Source organism: Suncus etruscus, chromosome 12, assembly GCF_024139225.1.
Source record: "Suncus etruscus isolate mSunEtr1 chromosome 12, mSunEtr1.pri.cur, whole genome shotgun sequence".
NCBI lineage: Eukaryota > Metazoa > Chordata > Mammalia > Eulipotyphla > Soricidae > Suncus > Suncus etruscus.
Genome location: NC_064859.1, coordinates 93,681,643 through 93,700,738, shown reverse-complemented (window position 1 = coordinate 93,700,738; position 19,096 = coordinate 93,681,643). Strand labels below are relative to the sequence as shown.

The 19,096-nt window shown below is 41.8% G+C and overlaps 1 protein-coding gene across 1 annotated transcript in view; it reads left to right on the top strand.

Moving 5' to 3' along the window:
* The window catches only part of PLB1 (phospholipase B1), a 112,318-nt gene that overhangs the window by 74,900 nt on the left and 18,322 nt on the right, over window positions 1-19,096 (top strand). Inside the window, exons 40-48 of the mRNA XM_049784689.1 lie at window positions 3,593-3,689; window positions 4,547-4,612; window positions 5,360-5,454; window positions 6,540-6,597; window positions 8,830-8,934; window positions 9,479-9,577; window positions 11,697-11,762; window positions 12,941-13,123; window positions 16,119-16,170. Of these exons, the coding sequence (XP_049640646.1) occupies window positions 3,593-3,689; window positions 4,547-4,612; window positions 5,360-5,454; window positions 6,540-6,597; window positions 8,830-8,934; window positions 9,479-9,577; window positions 11,697-11,762; window positions 12,941-13,123; window positions 16,119-16,170 (821 nt within the window). The remainder of the gene's footprint in view (window positions 1-3,592; window positions 3,690-4,546; window positions 4,613-5,359; window positions 5,455-6,539; window positions 6,598-8,829; window positions 8,935-9,478; window positions 9,578-11,696; window positions 11,763-12,940; window positions 13,124-16,118; window positions 16,171-19,096) is intronic.

Sequence of the window (19,096 nt, the reverse complement as noted above, 5' to 3'; positions counted from 1 at the left end):
GTGTGCTCCCAAAGCTATAAATTTTCCTCTCAATACTGCTTTTGTTGTATCCCATAGGTTCTGATAGTTTGTGTCTTCATTGTCATTTGTTTCCAGGAAAGTTTTGATTTTCTCTTTGATATCATATCAGACCCACTGGTTTTTCAGTAGTAGGCTGTTTAATTTCCAGGTGTTAAAGTTTTTCCTCTGTGCCCCTTTGGAGTTCACATCTAATTTCAAATCTTTGTGGTCAGCGAAGGTAGCCTTCAAAAATTTCTATCCTCTTAATTTTATGGAGATATATTTTATGTACCAGCATGTGATCTATTCTGGAGAATGACCCATGTACATTGGAGAAGAATGTGTATCCAGATTTTTGGGGATGGAGTTTCCCATATATATCTAATAGGCCTCTTTTTTTTTTTCATTTCTCTTTCAGGGCTAGTATATTTTTATTGGGTTTCAGTCTGATTGACCTATCAAGTATTGACAGGACCATGTTGAGGTCTCCCACAATTACTGTTATGATTAATGTCCTCTTTCAAATTTATTAATAATTGATTAGATATTTTGCTGGTCTCTCATTGGGTGCATATATGTTTGTAGTGCGATTTCTTTTTGTTGCACATATCCCTTGATTAGTATGAAGTCCATCTTTGTCCCTTGCAACTTTTCTGAGTCTAAAGTTTGCATCATCTGATATTAATATGGCCACCCCTGCTTTTTTAAGAGTGTTGTTTGCTTGAATGATTTTCCTCCAACCTGTGATTTTGAGTCTTTGTTTATTCTGACTATTCAGTTGTATTTCTTGTAGGCAGCAGAAGGTTGGGTTTATTTTCTTAATCCATTTAGCCACTGTCAGTCTCTTAATTGGTGCATTTAGTCCATTGACATTGAGGGAGATGATTGTCGTTGGATTTAATGTCATCTTTGTGTACAAGTTTGGTGTGTCTGTTGGTCTGTGTTGTCCTTAAGTAGATCTTTCAGTTTTTTCTTTAAGACTGGTTTTGCATCTGTCAGGTTTCTGAGCTGTTGCTTATCCATGAATCTATGTATCCTTCCTTCAAATTAAATGTGAGTCGGCTGGGTGCAGTATTCTAGGTGAAGCCTCCATTTCATTCAGCCTTGTCACAATATCCCACCACTGTCTTCTGGCTTTGAGAGTTTCTTGTGAAATGTCTGCTGTAAATCTTAAGGATGCTCCTTTGAATGTAATTTCCCTTTTTCATCTTGCTGCTTTCAATATTCTATCTCTATCTTTGTGATTTGTCATTATGACTAGGATTTGTCTTGGGGTGTTTTTCTTTAGGTCTTTTAGCTGGTACTTTTCTGGCAGATTTTGATTGCATGCAGTCTTTAGCTCTGGGAGTTTCTCTGTGATTATGTTTTTGACTGTTGATTCTTGCTGGGTATCTTCTTCCTTGGCCTCTGGGACTCCAATGATTCTTATGTTGTTTCTGTTGAGTTTATCAAAGACTTCTATTTTCATCTCTTCACATTTTTGAGTACTTTTTACATTGTGTGATCATTTGCCTTAAGGTTCTTTTCAAATTTCTTCTGCTGTATGAAATTGTTCTGCATTTCAACTTCCAGTTCACTGATTCTGTCCTTGACTGCTATTACCCTGTTGGAGAGGCTTTCCGTTGAGTTTTTCAGTTCAACTACCCTGTTTTTCAGATCTGTTATTTTAGTTTGGAATTTTCTGATTTCTATCTTTGTGTTCTGTTCAGCTAGAACTTTGATTTCCATGAGGCTCCTCCATATTTCAATTCTAAACTCCTCATCTGAGAGATTGATCAAATAGCTGGCATTTTTCAGGTCATCAGAGTTTCCATCTTTATTTAACATTTCTGATGATGGCTTGCATTGTTTCCCATTGTCACACATGCTGTGCGTTTTTTTTTCCTCTACATTTTATGATGGAGTTCATTTACTAGAGAGGTGCGTGCCCAACCTGTTCAGGTGTTGTTTTAGGACCCACAGTACTCATGAGCCTTCAGTAGTGGCAGTTGGCGATGGAAACCTGGACAGGTGTCCAGGGTACCTCGGTCTCTCTGATTTCTTCAGGGATTCTGGCGGGGATTGATCTCACACCTGTGCTGCTCAGGTACCCACAGTAAAGATGATGGTGACTCAAACTCACCCTGTTTGAGCGTGTCCTGGGAACCTCAGTCTCTGCTTTCTTTAGGGATTCTGTGTGGGGGTTGGTCTCAAATCCACACCGCTCAGGCACCCACAGTAAAGATGATAGTGACCTGGACTCACCCTGTTCAAGCCTGTCAAAATCACAATTCTTTAATCAAATAAAAAGTTTGTTTCTGAGTCACACTTGTCAATGTTCAAGGATTACTCCAGGCAGGCTTGAGGGACCACATGGTAAGCCAAAGGTGAAACCCAGGCTGGCTCCATGTATTATTCTCTCTGCGATTAAATGAAAGTCTTTTTTTTTTTTAAAGAAAATAAACCTAAGGGGCCAGAGGGATAGCACAACACATTTGCCTTGCACTTGGCCAACCTAGGATGAACTCTGGTTCCATTCCCCATATCCCATCTGGTCTACAGAGCCTGCCCGGAATGATTTCTGAGTGCAGAGCCAGGAGTAACTCCAAGAAAAGAAACCTAAATGCTTTCCATATACTGCAAGAATTACTGAATATTTTTCTTCCAGAGCCCATTCTCTTTGCCAAGTATAGATCCTCACATTTGAGCTCTGACTTTTGAGCCATCTCTAGTGATCCCTTCTCTTGCTCTGCCTAGGGACTTGCCAGCTCAGGCAAAACAACTTCTGAAACAACTGAAAACAACTCCTGTGAGTACAGGGTCCCTGAAAAGTGCCAGGTCTCCAGACACTGGGCCTCTAAACACCCTTCTTCAGTGCCCTGCAGAGCCTGGTCTTGGTTTAGGAAATGGGAGCTAAACTGGGCTTTAGTCAATGCACCCTCTTGGCTGTGGCCTGACCATAGTCTGACCAATAGCCACTGTGTGAGGGTGAGAAGGAGCAGAGAGAGAACAAGATCTCTGGTCTTGGCCTCAGGTAGCTTCACAATTCCCCCAAGAGCTGGCTTCTCAGAACCCTGAAACATAAGCCTCGGCTGCTTAAACTAACTTCTTCCTCAGTCGTCTTCCTTTCTGCTCACTTAGCCCCTCTAAACTTCTCACCAGTACTTTACAAGCACTCTGGTCCAACTCCTGGCAGGACTCTAACTTGGGTGGTATGAAATCAGGGTCCTTCTGGGCCTAAATACCCCCCCCCAGTCCCATCCCTGTACTTAGACTAAAAGGACCCTGGTAGAGGCAGCATGAGGTGGGGGGAGGACTTATTTCTAGAATTATCTTGTGCCCTCAGGTCCTTTGTAGACCTTTAGATATACCAAAGCCATTTAGTACTTGACTTAAGGACTAATCCTTACTTGAATAATTTCAAGAGGAAAATAGTCCTCTCTATGGTGAACAAAAGTACAATCACACACTCACACACACTCCTTGTACTGCTTTCCTCTGGATCTCCTTGTCCTGGCACCATGGATAACTACCCTCTGACATAGCACAGAGGGAGAATGCCCCTGGACAATTCTGATCTACATTTGTCCTCTGTACCTCTGTCCAAAGTTAGATCTTCTGTCCCTCAGGGCATCAATATAGCCAATGACTGGAAGCTGATCACAATCTTCATTGGGATCAATGACTTGTGCGATTTCTGTAGTAAACAGGTAGGTCCCAGAGCTATCCCAGTGGAAACTGAGAAGGGAATGTATGATCTTTGTCACTACCCAGGCCAGGACCCTGCCTTCACACACGAAAGCCTCACTATAAGTGAGGGAGATAAGAACCCTGAATTCATAATATCAGCTGCACCTGCTCATAAGAAGTTGGCTTCTGGGGTTGGAGCAATAACACAGCTGTAGGGCATTTGCCATGCTCTCAGCTGACCCAGGACAGACCCAGGTTTGATCCCTGGCATCCCATATGGTCTCCTGAGTCTGCCAGGAGCAATTTCTAAGAGCAGAGCCAGGAGTACCACCTGAGCACCACCAGATGTAACCATTTTCTAGCAAAGTAGGTCAACTAATAGTTGTTTTGCTAGAAAATGGTTTGAGTTAGTTCTGGGGTGGCCCCTGCATTCTTTTCACACAGATATTCTCATCAGTTCACACACTAGGCTTTCTGGGGTCACTTCAGTCTGAATCCACTGTACCCCATAATAATGCTGTACCCCACAATATAATAATAAGCACCCTGCTCAAAAAAAGACCATATGCAGAGATGCTAAGAAAGGGGATTTGCCTCCCACTGATCCCCTCAAAAATATTTGTGTGCATAAGAAGCCAACTCTTTTGGGGGGACATATCTGAGGAACTCAGGGGTTACTAAGTACATGAGACTCTGCATTTACCAGCAACAAGAACTGAAAATCCAAGCCCATCACCCAGTGTCCCCCAAATTCTTTCATGTCCTTTCTGCTCTGTTCTAGACCCCAAGCTTTCCCAAGTGTTGAGCACTGAACGACTGCTCTTCTTACTTCACAGTGGAACCCAGAAACTTAGGGTAATCTTTTCTTACTTCACAGGACATGGGCATAATTGAGAGATTTAAAATTTACATAGAGGATACCCTAGATATCATCTTTGGGCAGGTAGGTAAAACAGTACATTCCCACATCACATATTTCATGAATCTGTTGGCCCCTGACCCCTGAGAGTTACCTCCTTGCAGTTTCTGTGCAATTAGAGTTCAGTGATAATCACATTGAACCTGATCCCCATTAGGATCAGCTACTTGGGGGTGCAGGTGAGAAACAATTGTGGCCTTTCTATGTGGTGACTCCCCACTTAGAATTCTAACTAGCTTAGATTGCATGTTAGGTAGCTAAGAGCTGTCCTGATTTGTGCTAGGGTTTTACTCTGGGTAAAGCACTTATAAAATCACCTCACACCCTGTATCTCCAAACCCAGGTGATTGAATCTGAATCAGTGCTGAACAAGAAATAATCCAAAACAGACTGAGGGTGAAACACATTTAGTCTGGCAGATTTCTTCCTAGTATGGAGAGCCCAATCTGCCTGCCAGAACAGCCATTATTCTTGAGTACAGGGACCACCCCTGGGTAGGAAGCAAATCCACCATATTTACAAGTAAGGCATCTCTGTTTTGGGGTAAATCCAAGTTGTAAAAAATCATACAAAGAAACCAGGGATGATCTTTGTTTTGGGTAAAATGAGGTGTAACTCAACATTTGCCCATGTCTTAGCTTTCCAAATATCATGGGGGTAATTGTAGGAAAGGGGAAGGTATATTGCAGATGAACCCCAGGTCCTTTTCCATTTTCATCAGTGCTTCTTTCCTTAATTTCTCATGGTTCCTGCTCCCTCTACTCCCTACAGCTTCCACGAGTATTCATTAATCTGGTGGAGATCATGCAGGTAGCACCACTATACCGGGACCAAGGTGGGAGATGTGCCAAGCCCGATGTATCTAGGTAAGTAGATGACTCACCTGATTGGGAAGAACTTAGATAAAACAAGTCAGTCAAGTCCAGTCCTGTCCACAGGGAGTATATATTGGCCATCAACCAAGAGCTTAGACTCCATTTGGGCAATGACTATTTTAGTCATGAATACAAGTCTTGTCATTTCTTTGGGCACAACTTGATTTAGTAATGTGAGAGCCAGAACAAATGCTCCTGGTGAAAATGTTTTGACCTAGTCCAGACTTCCAAATGCTCTGCTGTGAGTGGGTATTTGAGCAGAGTATAGGTCTGGATTGTCCAGATAGTGGCATCTGGTATGAGATCCCGACTCCTATGGATAGGAGCTGTGACACCTACTAGGTCCAAGTCAACTCTGGGCTTCATATGGTTCACCTTGCAGTGCAGAGGAGGTTACCAGGGAAGCATATACCTGGGTAGGCTCCCACTCATAGCTTTTATCATGGGGATGAGGACTCTCTGGGAAGGCAAAATAAGAACTAAATACCTGGTATGCAGGCAGAAAAGATTTTGAACACATTTAGGTTCAGAGTGACTGGAAGGAAACAGCTAACTTCTGAAGCTACACACACTCAGAATTCTAGCCTCTCTTTTGACTGGGGTGCAGTGGGTTTACTGGTTCTCTTTTTTGATAGCAACTTTACCTTCACTCCAACTTATGATAAGACCAATGACTGGAGTATGTGAATGATTTCTCCAAGATCTTCAGGGTATCTCAAATTTATTGCTGCCCAATTAATGCACCAAAAGATTCCCTACTCTAAAGCAAGACCTAAAGAGTTGGTACTAGGAGGGCTGGGAACTGGAAGAAGCTGACAAGCCATCAAAACCCACTTCCTTTAATCTCAGCCCCTCCTTCCCTATCCTTCCCAATATCAAGTCTCAACAGAGACAAGTATTTTCTGGATTCCATGGCTCTGAAATTTATGTTCTGGGAGCTGACACCAAGACTCAGCATGGCAATTTGTGGGGTTCTTGTGTGTACAAGTTCCAAGTGGTTGGGGCGCAGTCAGGTTCCTCCTGAGAGGTTTATCCACATTCTCCTCTTTTCACAGGACTCATTGTTTTTGCTTCAGAAGCTCTGACAATTCCTTGACGGCCAGAAACCTAAAAGAATTGACTAGAAATTTTCAGGTGATCCCTGAAGCCCAACGTATGCCATCCTTTCTGATTCCTGACAGGGGTTCTGAAATCCTGTGTGTATTTGGGGTTTGCTGAGTGAAAGAGCTCCTTAAAATCAGGTGTCAATTCTGATTGGGGTGCATCAATACCAGTTCCAGAAGGGAGGGGGAAAACATCTTAGAGGGGGTACTGGAAAAATTCCATCCAATGGGAGGTGAACAGTTGAGCATTTTTACCCAGAGAAGGGAAAAGAAAATCTCACTGCTCTCAGTCTCTCTCACTCCCGCTGTTCTAGACATCTTGAGACTCAGCCAATTCCCTGATACCTCCACAGATCCCTCAGCTCTCTTAGTTCCTACCCTGACTTCCCTCTTCCTGCCCATTGCAAACTGGAGCTCACACAAGACCTGACTTCTTAACTTTCAGGCAGCTTCCCTTAACTCATCTTCCCCACAAACACTCTCCCACCCCATCATCTCCCCTCTGCAGTGGAACAAAACCTCAAACCAAACTCTAAACTGATTCTCACAAGTTCATCTTTGCTCCCAGGGACTACAGGCTCCTTAAGATGAGTAAATGCAGTTTATCCCTTTCTCACTTGCTGCCATTAAACAACAAGCCTATGACATGGCCACTCACATCCTCAGTCACAGGGATGTAGGAGGCTGGTCCTGAGATGTTCCATGATGAACTGGGATCCCTCTTCTAATTTCTCTTTCTCTATCTTTCTTCTTTCTTCTTTCTTTTTTCTTTCTTTCTTCTTTTTCTTTCTTCTTTTTCTTTCTTTCTTTCTCACTTTCTTTTTCATTCTTTCTTTCTTTCTTTCTTTCTTTCTTTCTTTCTTTCTTTCTTTCTTTCTTTCTTTCTTTCTTTCTTTCTTTCTTTCTTCTTTCTTTCTTTCTTCTTTCTTTTTCTTCTTTCTTTCTTTCTTCTTTCTTTCTTTTCTTTCTTCTTTCTTTCTTTCTTCTTTCTTTCTTCTTCTTTCTTTCTTTTCTTTCTTTCTTTTTCTTTTCTTTCTTTCTTTCTTTCTTTCTCTTCTTTCTTTCTTTCTTTCTTTCTTCTTTCCTTTTCTTTTCTTCTTTCTTTTCTTCTTTCTTTCTTTCTTTCTTTTCTTTTCCTTCTTCCTTCCTTCCTTCCTTCCTTCTTTCTTCCTTCCTTCCTTCCTTCCTTCCTTCCTTCCCTTCCTTCCTTCCTTCCTTTCTTTCTTTCTTTCTTTCTTTCTTTCTTACTTTCTTTCTTTCTTTTCCTTTCTTTCCTTCCTTCCTTCCTTCTTTCTTTCTTTCTTTCTTTCTTTCTTTCTTTCTTTTCTTTCTTTCTTTCTTGTCTTTCTTTCTTTCTTTCTTTCTTTCTTTCTTTCTTTCTTTCTTCTTTCTTTCTTCTTTTCTTTCTTTCTTTCTTTCTTTCTTCTTTCTTTCTTTCTTTCTTCTTCTTTCTTTCTTTCTTTCTTTCTTTCTTTCTCTTCTGTCATTCTTTTCTTTCTTTCTTTCTTTCTTTCTTTCTTTCTTTCTTTCTTTCTTTCCTTCCTTCCTTCCTTCCTTCCTTCCTTCCTTCTTTCCTTCCTTTCCTTCCTTCCTTCCTTCCTTCCTTCCTCTCCTTCCTTCCTTCCTTTCCTTCCTTCCTTCTTCCTTCCTTCTTCCTTCCTTCCTTCCTTCCTTTCTTTCTTCTTCCTTCTTCTTTCTGTTCTTTCTCTTTCTTTCTTCTTTCTATTCTTTCTTTCTTCTTTTCTTTCTTCTTTCTTTCTTTCATCTCTCCTTTCTTTCTCATCCTTTCTTTCTTTCTCTCCTTTCTTTCTTTCTCTCCTTTCTTCCTTTCTCTTTTTTTTTCTTTTCCTTCCTTCCTTCCTTCCTTTTTAGGCCACACCCGGTGACACTCGGGGTCCTGAGCTATGCATTCAAATCACTCCTCGGCTTGGGGGACCATATGGGATGCCAGGGGAATCGAACTGTGGTCTGTCCTGGGTCAGCTGTGTGCAAGGCAAAAGCCCTATGGCTGTGCATTTGCTCCAGTTCTCTAATTTATTTCTTTGCTCAGACAGAAGAAAAGAAATTTTGGGGGCCATGCTTCCAAGGATTTTGGGATAGAACGGAGTTGTTCTTATTTCTTGCCTGTACATGGATGTACACCATGAAGTCTTTTTTATCTAAAGGGGGTGGAAAGCCACAGCCCACTCCAGAGAATAGGGACAAGAAGCCACCCCATGCAGCCTTGCCAACATGGCTGAGTCAAATCTTTTCTTTCCTTTAGAGCATGTTATTTAACTTGTCCCTCAAGAAAGAATATCAGAATAAAGAGGATTTTGCAGTGGTTGTACAGCCCGCCTTCAGAAATTTGAATTTCCTACAGAACAAAGTATGTTACGGTGGTACTGGGAGGACTTATATTGCTTCCTATAACATCTACAACTTTTCTTCTCCATGAGGTTTTGAGGGACCATTTTGTAACTTTGTCACTCAAAGAGTCTTGCCAAGATTTTCTGTTTTACTCTCCCTCCTCTTTTCTGTCCTGTTTTGGGTATGACTGGAGCTCTGAGCACCAGGAAAGAGAAGAAGTCAATAATGACGAAGATCCTCAAGACCTTGGATTTTCTAATTGCTAAATGCCTTATGATAGATAGAAAACAACTCAAAGATGATTTTTTTTTAAGCTATCAGAGAAGACTGGATGGCCAAAGCAGACATGGAGAGTGGGTTTTTGGGAACCCAATAACCTTTCTGTTATGTTTTTTTTTTTTTTTTTTAAATTCCAGGCTGGGGAAAATTCCAGTTTGGGATGTTTGCTCAGAGCCAGTGGCATCAGAGTTTAAAGGATGAAAAAGGGGGAATGCCTAGGGCACTTTTAGGGACAACAAGGGATTCCTTATCTCAAGAGAGAATCTCCTTGCTTATGCTTACAGAATGGAAAGACTGACGCTACCTACTTCTCAGAGGGACTGTTTCCATTTTTCAGACACGTGGTCATGACTTTGATGGCCAAGGGACTCTGGAACAACATGGTGAGTGCCTGTGTCTGAGGGGCCTCCATAAGTTTGAGTGCTGTTTCCCACAGTGACAAGCATATTTAAATGAAAGATCTTTTTTCTCTCTGCAGCTCACAATGACACATACCTTATCTTCTTTGATTTTTTTTAACTCAGTGATTTCTCAGCATGGTGGGAATCATTAAAATCAGGTTGACTGGATGAAAAATTCAGCTCCACCTTTACTACATGATTTTGAGTGAATAATCTCTTTGCCCATCTGTAACAAGTTTGAATATCTACAAAAACAATAAGAAAAATAACAACTTCAACCAGGGGAAAATTGTAATATAGAGATAGCACCCCTACACAATAATTAACATCAATAAGTGTCACCCATTAACTGTTGTCCAATGTATTTCCTGCTATAATTTTTTAAGCCTCACAAATATAAGGGCCCCAAAATCTACTTCCCAGGGCTGCAATATTTCCAATTTTTTAACAGAGAAGGGGAACTTATTTGTCTGGGGGTACATGAAATCAATACACTGTGAAGTTTCCAGATAAGATTGTTGTACAGGGATTTCAAACCATGTGATAGATCTCCTATGCAGTCACAACCCTCTGAAGAAAGTCTAACCTGACCCTGCTTTCAAACTGCCAATATCTCCCTCTCCCTGATGAAGAAATACCAAGCCTTCTGGAGCTGAATCTCATTCATCTGGAAACTACTTATTTGCACTGCAAAATCTCTTAGAAGGAGAGACCCAGGCCATCTCATTCACATATCTGTATCGTTCCTTACATTGTACTGCCCTTCCCATCTTCCTTCCTTTTTTTTTTTTTTTATCCCTGTTGGCACTCAGAATGGGGAGGATCCTGCAGGATGCCTGATATGAAACCGCATTTCAGGATTCAGAGAGGAATCCCAATGTTCCAGTATCCCATCTTGCTTCTACATAGAGATGGATTGAATGGAGCAAGGAAAAATAATATGAATAATCATCTACCATAGATAGAGTCCACAAGAAGACGGAGTCATATTTATGCTTTTGGAATGGCTGGAAAGTCATGTCAAAGAGGAACCAAGGATGACTACACAGTTTAGGGTAGAAGGAAGTTAGGGGGAGTTGTTTAAGTGGGAGAGACAAATTGGGCTGGAAGTACAGTCACAGTTTCTTTGTTGGATTATTGTGAACTACCACACAGATCTCCATCTGAGTACAGGTTGTCCACCATTCTCTGAATTGTATAATGCAGTTACCATTAATTTATGAGGAAAATTATTTTTGACATTTTCATATCCCCCAATAATATCCGTATACAAAATAAAGTTTTTGTTTCAGAATCAAAAGGAAATTAATTTCTAGAAAGATCTTCCACAAGTCTGGAACTCAGAATTAGTCTGGAATAGAGATTTTGAAAAGCATCTGATAGTAATTAGCATAGGGGAAGTATTCCAAACTATAGACAAGTTTAGCTTCTCAGAGAATAATCAAAGAAGATGATAACAGAACCAACTACCAAATCCTATGGTCACTTTTGACAAAAGTGACAGATGGGGAAGAGAGGGAAATTTTAATATCTAAATTCCTTTTAGATCCAGAGATTTAAAAGAACTGTGCAATTCTAGATAGAGGAATCAACTTTGTAGAGTCGTTAGGGCTTCCTGGATCATGTAATTTACATGATTCATATAATTTAAATTAATTTACATTAATGAGAACTTGATTTCTTCTTTTTTCTGGATGCCCTTAACATCTTTTTCTTGTCTAATTGCAATGGCAAGCAATTCCAATAATGTATTGAATAGTAGTGAGAGTGAGCATTCTTATTTTTTGCCTGATCTTAGAGGGAAGACTTCCAATTTTTCACTTTTGGGTATAATATTTGTTGTGGGCTGTGGCTTTAACTAACATACAAAGCACCTTGCCTTGGTTGTATCCATCATATGGATTTGGGGTCCCATCTGATGCTGATTTGTCACTGAAGTAGAAGTCAGTCAGTCCTAGCTCCAGCCCAGTCTGCTGGTCTCTGTCCCGGCTCTAGTCTCTGCTCGTCACCCTGTTCTTGGGAGGATAGGAACAGTGTGAGTTGACATGGGCAGGCTCTTTCATCATTGGAGGGGATCAAGCTGTCCTTTCTCTCTCTTCAGCTGGAACCTGTGGGTAACAAATCCACCACCATCAATGATAAAGAGAAACTCAAGTGCCCCTCTGCTGTGAGTAAATGTCTTGCTTGGTTGTGAAACAGATGTCTGGGGTATTTTAGAAGTGAATGCTCAGGGATCCCCAGAGGTTTTATTCTTATGCCATTTCTATCACTCCCAATTTTCCTCCCAAACTTCTTGTTCCTCCTGGCACTTCTCAGATCCTCAGGTTCCATATTATCATAAAAAAGTGAGTGGAAGGAGGGAAGACCCCAGAGAGATGGGGAGGGGCCCTCAGGGAGGTAACAGCTAGCACTGGCCAATAGCAGGCACCAGCACCCTGAGGGATCCCAGGCATCCTTTCTCCTCACCCTGAGAAGGAGCTGTCCCAGGCAAGCCCCCCACTAGGTGGGGAGTGGAGGCAAAGAGCAATAAGACTCAAGCTCTGTTCTGGAGTTTGGCCCTCTTCACTCTTCCACCGCCTGTTCCAGGCCCTTGTTGCCAATGCCAGGACCACTGACAAGCCCCTCACTGGTCCCTTCCCCTCACTGTCCCTCGTCTATCCCATAGTGGTTGCCAGAGCACCTGGTGCAGCCTACCTGGAAGATGCTCCAATTATGCCTAGGCTGCTTAAAACCCTTCCCTAGTCCCTGCAGCCTGTTGGGGTGTATGTGGGAGACCACGTTCTTCTGTTACAGGACAGACCCTGTGCTTGTGTGACTGGATCTCCCGCCTCCCAAAGAGCACCTGATGGTCCCTGTCTATGCTGACCCTTCTCCCCTCTCCTGTTCTTGGGGCTTTTCCCCTGCCTCTAGTATCTGCCTCTAAAACATGTTCTTCGTCATCTGAACCCAGTACAAACCTTCATATACAACTACTCCCACCCAGACACACTGATCTCTGCCTGTCCCTTCCCCTCACTGGTCCAGATTAATTCTGCTTCTGAATAGTGAAAGGAAAATCTAGCCCTTTCAGACTGTTTCTTGGACCCAACCAGTGGGCAACTCAATGCTCCCAGATAAAGAAAAGCATTGTGATAGGCAAAAGGGAAGAAAGAATCCAGGAATCCAGACCCACACAGATCCATTCCAGGGTGGCCTTTTTGAGGGAGTTATAATCTACACACCCCTTCCTACTTCCCAAGTGTTTCTGTGGGAGACAGATGTTGTGGGTTTACTGGACTGTGGGCATGTCTGGGGGTCCCCAGGTGGCTTTCAGTGGACCTGGCCCTGATCTTTCCTGCTTTGCAGAGTCACCCTTACTTCTTCACCCACAAGAACAGTCCTTCTGCTAGAGTGAACTGGCTTCTCTGGATCCTGATTAGCCTCTTACTTCTTGCTTTGTTAATACTGGTATGTTGTATTGCCAAAAGAAAATCTGAAGAGGATGAGAACGAGGAGGAGGAAGAGGAAAATGGAGAAAGAGAACAAGAAGTAGGAATAGAACAAGGAAGAAGAGGAATAGAAAGAGAAGAAGGAGAAAAAAGAGGAACAGGAGGAGAAAAAAAGAAGAGGAGAAGAAGGAGGAGGAGGAGGAAGAAGCCATAAAAGCAGAGGAAGTATAATGAGCCCGGACAATGACCTCTAGAACTGCTGTGTAGGGACTTGCTGACAATCCCCAGCCTCATTCCTCACCAACATCTACCTTACTTGCTCCTGTCCACCACATTGAACCTGCACTTCCATGCCACAATATCAAGGGTCCTGCTGTCTGCCCTCCTGGACATGACAAGTTTAAATAAAGGCTCACACTTTCCTAGTCTTGGGTGTTCTTGCTTAGATTTCTTGTCTTTTATCTTGTGCAGCCCAAGCATGGGAGCTGTAGCCTTTCTGTCCTGAAGCCATAGCTGCCTCAGGGACAACTGGAAGGAGCCCAGACTGGCTCCAGAAGGTTCCAGTTTAGCACCAAAGCTCGGATTTCAGAAGTAGGGTACATGTTAATCAGGAGTTAACTAAATTACAAGTTGGTTCAATCCTGCACAGCCCTGGCCTATTTCTCTCCTGCACATAGGACAATAGACAGGGCATCATCCCACTGTCTCTAAAGCTAGGATGAGGGATGGCACCGACCTGCAGTACAAACTCCTCCAACAAGGAAATGCTCTCTGACTGTGAATAATTCTGTCCTGAGCTTTTATTTGTCATGTTTGATGTCATTGAGTAAATTTCCTGCAGGGGAGGAATTTGGAACTGTCCCCTTGTGATGTTCTGAAAAAGGGAGAGCTGGTTTAATTTGAAACTCAAAAGAATGGTGTGGTTGAGACTGGGAGAGCGCCATTTAAGAGAGATGAGTTGAGCATGGTGTATGGGGATGAGAAAACCCAGAAAAAGTGACAAAAGTGGTAGACTGAATATGTGACTCAATAGTAAAATACGTGACTCTCATGTGTGAGATTGTGTTTGATCCCAGGTGTTAAATTCGTTTCCCTCTTATTTCCAAAAGGGAGTCAAATGCAATTGGATTAGAAGCCATATAGAAAATAAAATAGGTTCAAAGAGATTAGATTGCTAAAATGGTTGTCATAGCAGAATGAACTAATTAGGTCATATAAAGGTTACCCAGAAAAGATGAATACAAAGAACTGATATAACAAAATCTGAGCGTACTCACCTCTGGCAGGCTTCGATATGATAATCCAACATTGTCATCCTTGTTTACCTTTTTAATACAGGGTATAACTAAGACTTACTGAAGGGTTCAGCTGTATTTTCAGTAGACAATGGTATTGTTATCAGATACTAGAGTCCATACTTGCAAACAACTCAAAAATGTAGAATAGATGTTTCTAGTAGTGACAAGAGACAAAATGCAAATAAACCCTCTATCAAATAGAACTATATAAATTGTTTTCCCTTTTTTTCTTTTCTTTTCTTTTTTTGATTTTTGGGTCACACCAGGCAGTGTTCAGGGGCCACTCCTGGCCCTATGCTCAGAAATCACCCCTGGTAGGCACAGCGGACCATATGGGATGCGATTTGAACCACAGTTCTTCTGCATGAAAGACAAATACCTTATCTCCATGCTATCTCTCAGGCTCCTTTTGTTTTTGTTATTTTTTTTACCAGGCAGTGATGGCAGGATAGGTTCTTCTGCATCCAACATAGCCGTGGAGTTATTTCTAGCTCATGAATTCTCTCTCTCTCTCTCTCTCTCTCTCTCTCTCTCTCTCTCTCTCTCTCTCTCTCTCTCTGCTTTCGGGTGACAATGAGCAGGGCACTGTCCTAGGGCAGAGCACCGCCATCCAAGCCACACTAGGACTCTGCCACCTCTGTTCAGGAGTCAGATAAAGCTGTGCTAGGACAAGATACAGCACTATTTTTACTATTTATTTATTTATTTTTATTATTTTATTTTCTTGTTTTTGCTTTTGGACCATAAACAGCAGTGTTCAGGGATTACTCCTGGCTGTTTGCTCTTAGAACACTACTGGAAGAATCAGAGGACCATATAGGGTGCCTAGAATTGAAACTGGGTTGGTTGCATGCAAAGCAAATACCCTTTCTGCTAGACTTTCTCTCCAGCCTCAACATACTAGTTTGATTGCTCTTCTGCCTATCAGACTAGGTTGGGTTTCACTGTGTTCCCAGAGTCTTTCTGCCCTGCTGTCACTCTCAGTGGAACGAGAGGATGGCCCACCCCTGTCCTGGCTCCTCTTTCCTTCCATGGTTGAAAGAGTGGGGAGTAAAAAGTTTTGATGTCCAAGATCCTCATTGCCCAAATCCTAGTAGCTTCTGCCAGCTGGAAGAGCTAACTCTTGCCTGGCTTCTCCCAGCCTCAGTTTACCCTTCACAAAAGTAACATGTGTGCCACAGAGTGTGGCCTTGCCCATGACAATGTCTAATATTTAATATCTCACGATTGGTTTCAGAGGCCACATGGGGTGAGGCCATGCTTTATACAGAGGCATCCACCCTGGCATCTCCCTCTAGAGAGGGTTGAGTCTCTGCAAGGGATCCCCAGTGAAGGCCATGGACTCAAAGTGGCTCTCTCTGTAGTCCTTTCAGACATTATAAGAACCTTCAATCCCACTGCTCTGAGTCCTGTGTGCATCCCCAGGAGGAAAGTGGCACCCCAATCTAGTGCCGAGTAAGTCCCTTTTCTGCCTCTGTGCAGGCCCTGAACTCCAAGTGGTCTCCAATGTATTTGTGGGAGGAATTTGGGGGTGGGTGAGAAGAGAAGGGAGGATGGGAACAAAGAAGCAGAATCGAATCAACATAAATTTAGAATAAAACATCTGTAGTAAATCAGTCAAGTGATTCAATGATGAGCTTCATTCAAAATCACATCAACATCTGCCCCCACAAACCAGGGTTGTATGGTTCTGCTTCTGGCTCGGAGATTTCCTAGGTTGGAGGTTTGGGGCAGCCTGTAGTACTCAACCAAGCTGAGCTTAACTGATTTTCCTGTGTCCCCTCCTCGATTGAACAGACACTTGTGGACTCAGGCTACAGATCTGGTGAGGATCATGAAAGAGAATCCGGTAAGAAACCTACAGGTTCCTCATGTGGGCAGCCAGTGTCTGCTGGGCCCAGGTGGACCCCACATACCAGGCCACTCAGTGTGAGTCTGTGTGTGAGTGTGTGTGTGTGTGTGTGTGTGTGTGTGTGTGTGTGTGTGTGTGCATGCTAGCCAAAAAGTTCCTTCTCTATTGATTCTCAGAAAGTAAAACACAAGGCTCCTCAGACAGGTAGTGTAGTCAAAGTCAGACTCAGTCATTTTTTACTTAAGTGTTTAGAATTGCTCTAGAATGACATAGAATTGGATGGGAATCCTGAGTTCTTTGCCCCATGGCTACTTAGTGTTGGCTAAGGCAGCCAAAGCTTCAGTTTCCCTAAGCATGAAATGGGGTTAATAAGAAATCACAGTTCAGAGCTTAGAGAGGACTAAAGGAGATGTAGGATGTGTATGGAAGGGAGTCAATGTTTAAAAGACTGGGGTATCCCTGAACCAGGGAAGCCATCCACAAAACATCCAGGCTGGTCTATAACATCACCTGGAAGCAGTCCTCTACCACGGAAGACCCTACACTGCTCAGACATTGACCTGCTCAAAAGAGACTTCCCTTAAAACTGAGAAGACTTAACAACAACAACGACCTGCTTACAGGACAGGGCTCCCTGCATTGCCCTTTGATTGTGAGGTGAAAGGAGAGGACGCTCCACATCCTGACTTCAATGTAGAATATGCAGATTCCAGGATCTTTAATACAGAAACATGATACCAACAACAGAAACTGTGTGAAAAATAAAAGTGTGCTGGCACTACAGACAATGTCTTGGATTGGACGATCTAGCTTGCCTGGAGACTAGAGTTGGTCTTGTGCCAGGAATCTTCAGGGGTCTGGTCTCTTTGTATTTAGGCCAAGGTTATTTCTTTCCATGTCCCTCGTATTTTGGTGGGCCTATGCAAACAACAATTGCCACTCTAACACCATTTTTTACTGTGCTCCGTTGACTCTAATCCTTAAAAATAACTCACTTAAAATTTGAGGTTAACTTAAGCTAATATGCATGTATATGGAAATGTAAGAAAATACTATGCCTGTAATGTTTAAGGAGTTATGTAAGTTTTATGGCTTTGGATTGCCTTGTGTGCTGTTAAGAAATATTATAATGTATTACAATCTGGGGACTTGAGGAAGAAAGTAATTGTACATGGATTCTGTCTTAATGTTCTTTGGCTGAAATTTCAAAGTTAAGATATCAGCAAGGGGAATTCTGAGAGTTATGTTATGGGTGATTGTCCTTCCACTGTAACTTTACCTTGTCCTCTTTCTTTGCTTCCTTGTTCTCATAATTAAAAATAAAAATTAAAAAAAAAAGACTGGGGTATCAATGCTACAACCATCTACCTTTTAGTTATGAGATGGGACCTCTATGGCATGCACACTGGGACCTTGGAATTCAGACACTATTCTGGAGTTTCTATTGGGAATAATAGGTTTCCTCCCACCTTTCATGTTCTTTTTAGGAAATACCAAATCAAGGTCTGTCTTGTTAACAAGCTGGCTCTCATTGCATCCTGAGTCCGTAGGACTGCTATCAAGAAAAGCAGCTACTAGGCATTCATAAGTGTTCAAGCATTAAAACCATTATTCCAGGTTATGGGGGGACAGTGCAGGAATTATGTCATAAAGCATTGGTACTTCCCTAATAAGAGAGACCAGAATTTCTAGAATATCAGTATTTGGGAAAATAACTGGGAGGCCTGGATTCCAACTTGGTAATTTTACAGATGAGGAAACTGAAGTCCTAAGAGGACATCTAACAAGTCCACACAGCTCATTAGAGCTGATAAAGAATGTTCTGGAGTCGTATCCCATTGGTCCTCAAGGGTACCATGTGACTCTTTAAAATAACTTGGAAATCAGCCCCCCCCCAAATTAACCATGCTCATGATAGGCATAAAAATTAGGAAACTCAGATAAAATATTGAAGTCATACTTAACCAGGGGTAATTCCTGGTGATGTTTTCTAATATGTTTTTATTTAACATTTTTTTCTAAACACACAGATCTGTATGTATTTTGTAAAACAGAGACTCTTGGGAGATGTGGTTTTTTTTTTTTTAATAACTGCTTTTCTCTGATTGCAACATTTCCCATGACAATGGCTACATTTTCTAGCATAACCATATTAACTATGTATGTGTTTTACATTCCACAACTTACACAGAAATTTTTCAATTCAACACACATACTACTTTCAATTTTTCATTCTTATTTTTTCTTTTATTTTTTGTTTTTGTTTTTGTTTTTGAATCACACCTGGCAGCACTGGCTAAGTGCCCGAAATAGCTTTGGGTAGGCATGGGTGACCATATGAGATGCTGGGATACGAACCGTCTGTCCTCCTGGATATGCTGGGTGCAGAGAAAATGCCCTAACTGCTGCATTATCTCACCAGCCCCAGTCTCTCTCTCTCTCTCTCTCTCTCTCTCTCTCTCTCTCTCTCTCTCTCTCTCTCTCTCTCTCCCTCCTCTCTTTTTTTTTACAATTTTTTATCCTAATGAGTAAATCTTAATCATTGTTGCTGAAATTTTCCTTTATCCTGAGTCTTTTAAAAATAATTTTTCAAAATTAAATTAAACTGTTTTATCAAAGACTTTTATTTGGCCACAACCAGCAGGATTTAGGGGAATATTTAGGCTGCCAGGGGTGATTGTGGAGAAATGCTCTGGGGACCTATAAGCATCTTTAAAATTAAATAAAAATTTGTTTAAATTATAAATATTTAAAAATTAAATTTTCTTCTGTAAAATTATATGATGTTTGATTCTCATCATATACTATTCCCTTTGTAAAAAAGAACCCTTGCTCAGATTTTATTAGATAGGTTCTAAAATTGAAAGAAAATTTTTCTTTGATCTAAGATTTCACTAACATCAAGTTTTAAAATTTTTTATTT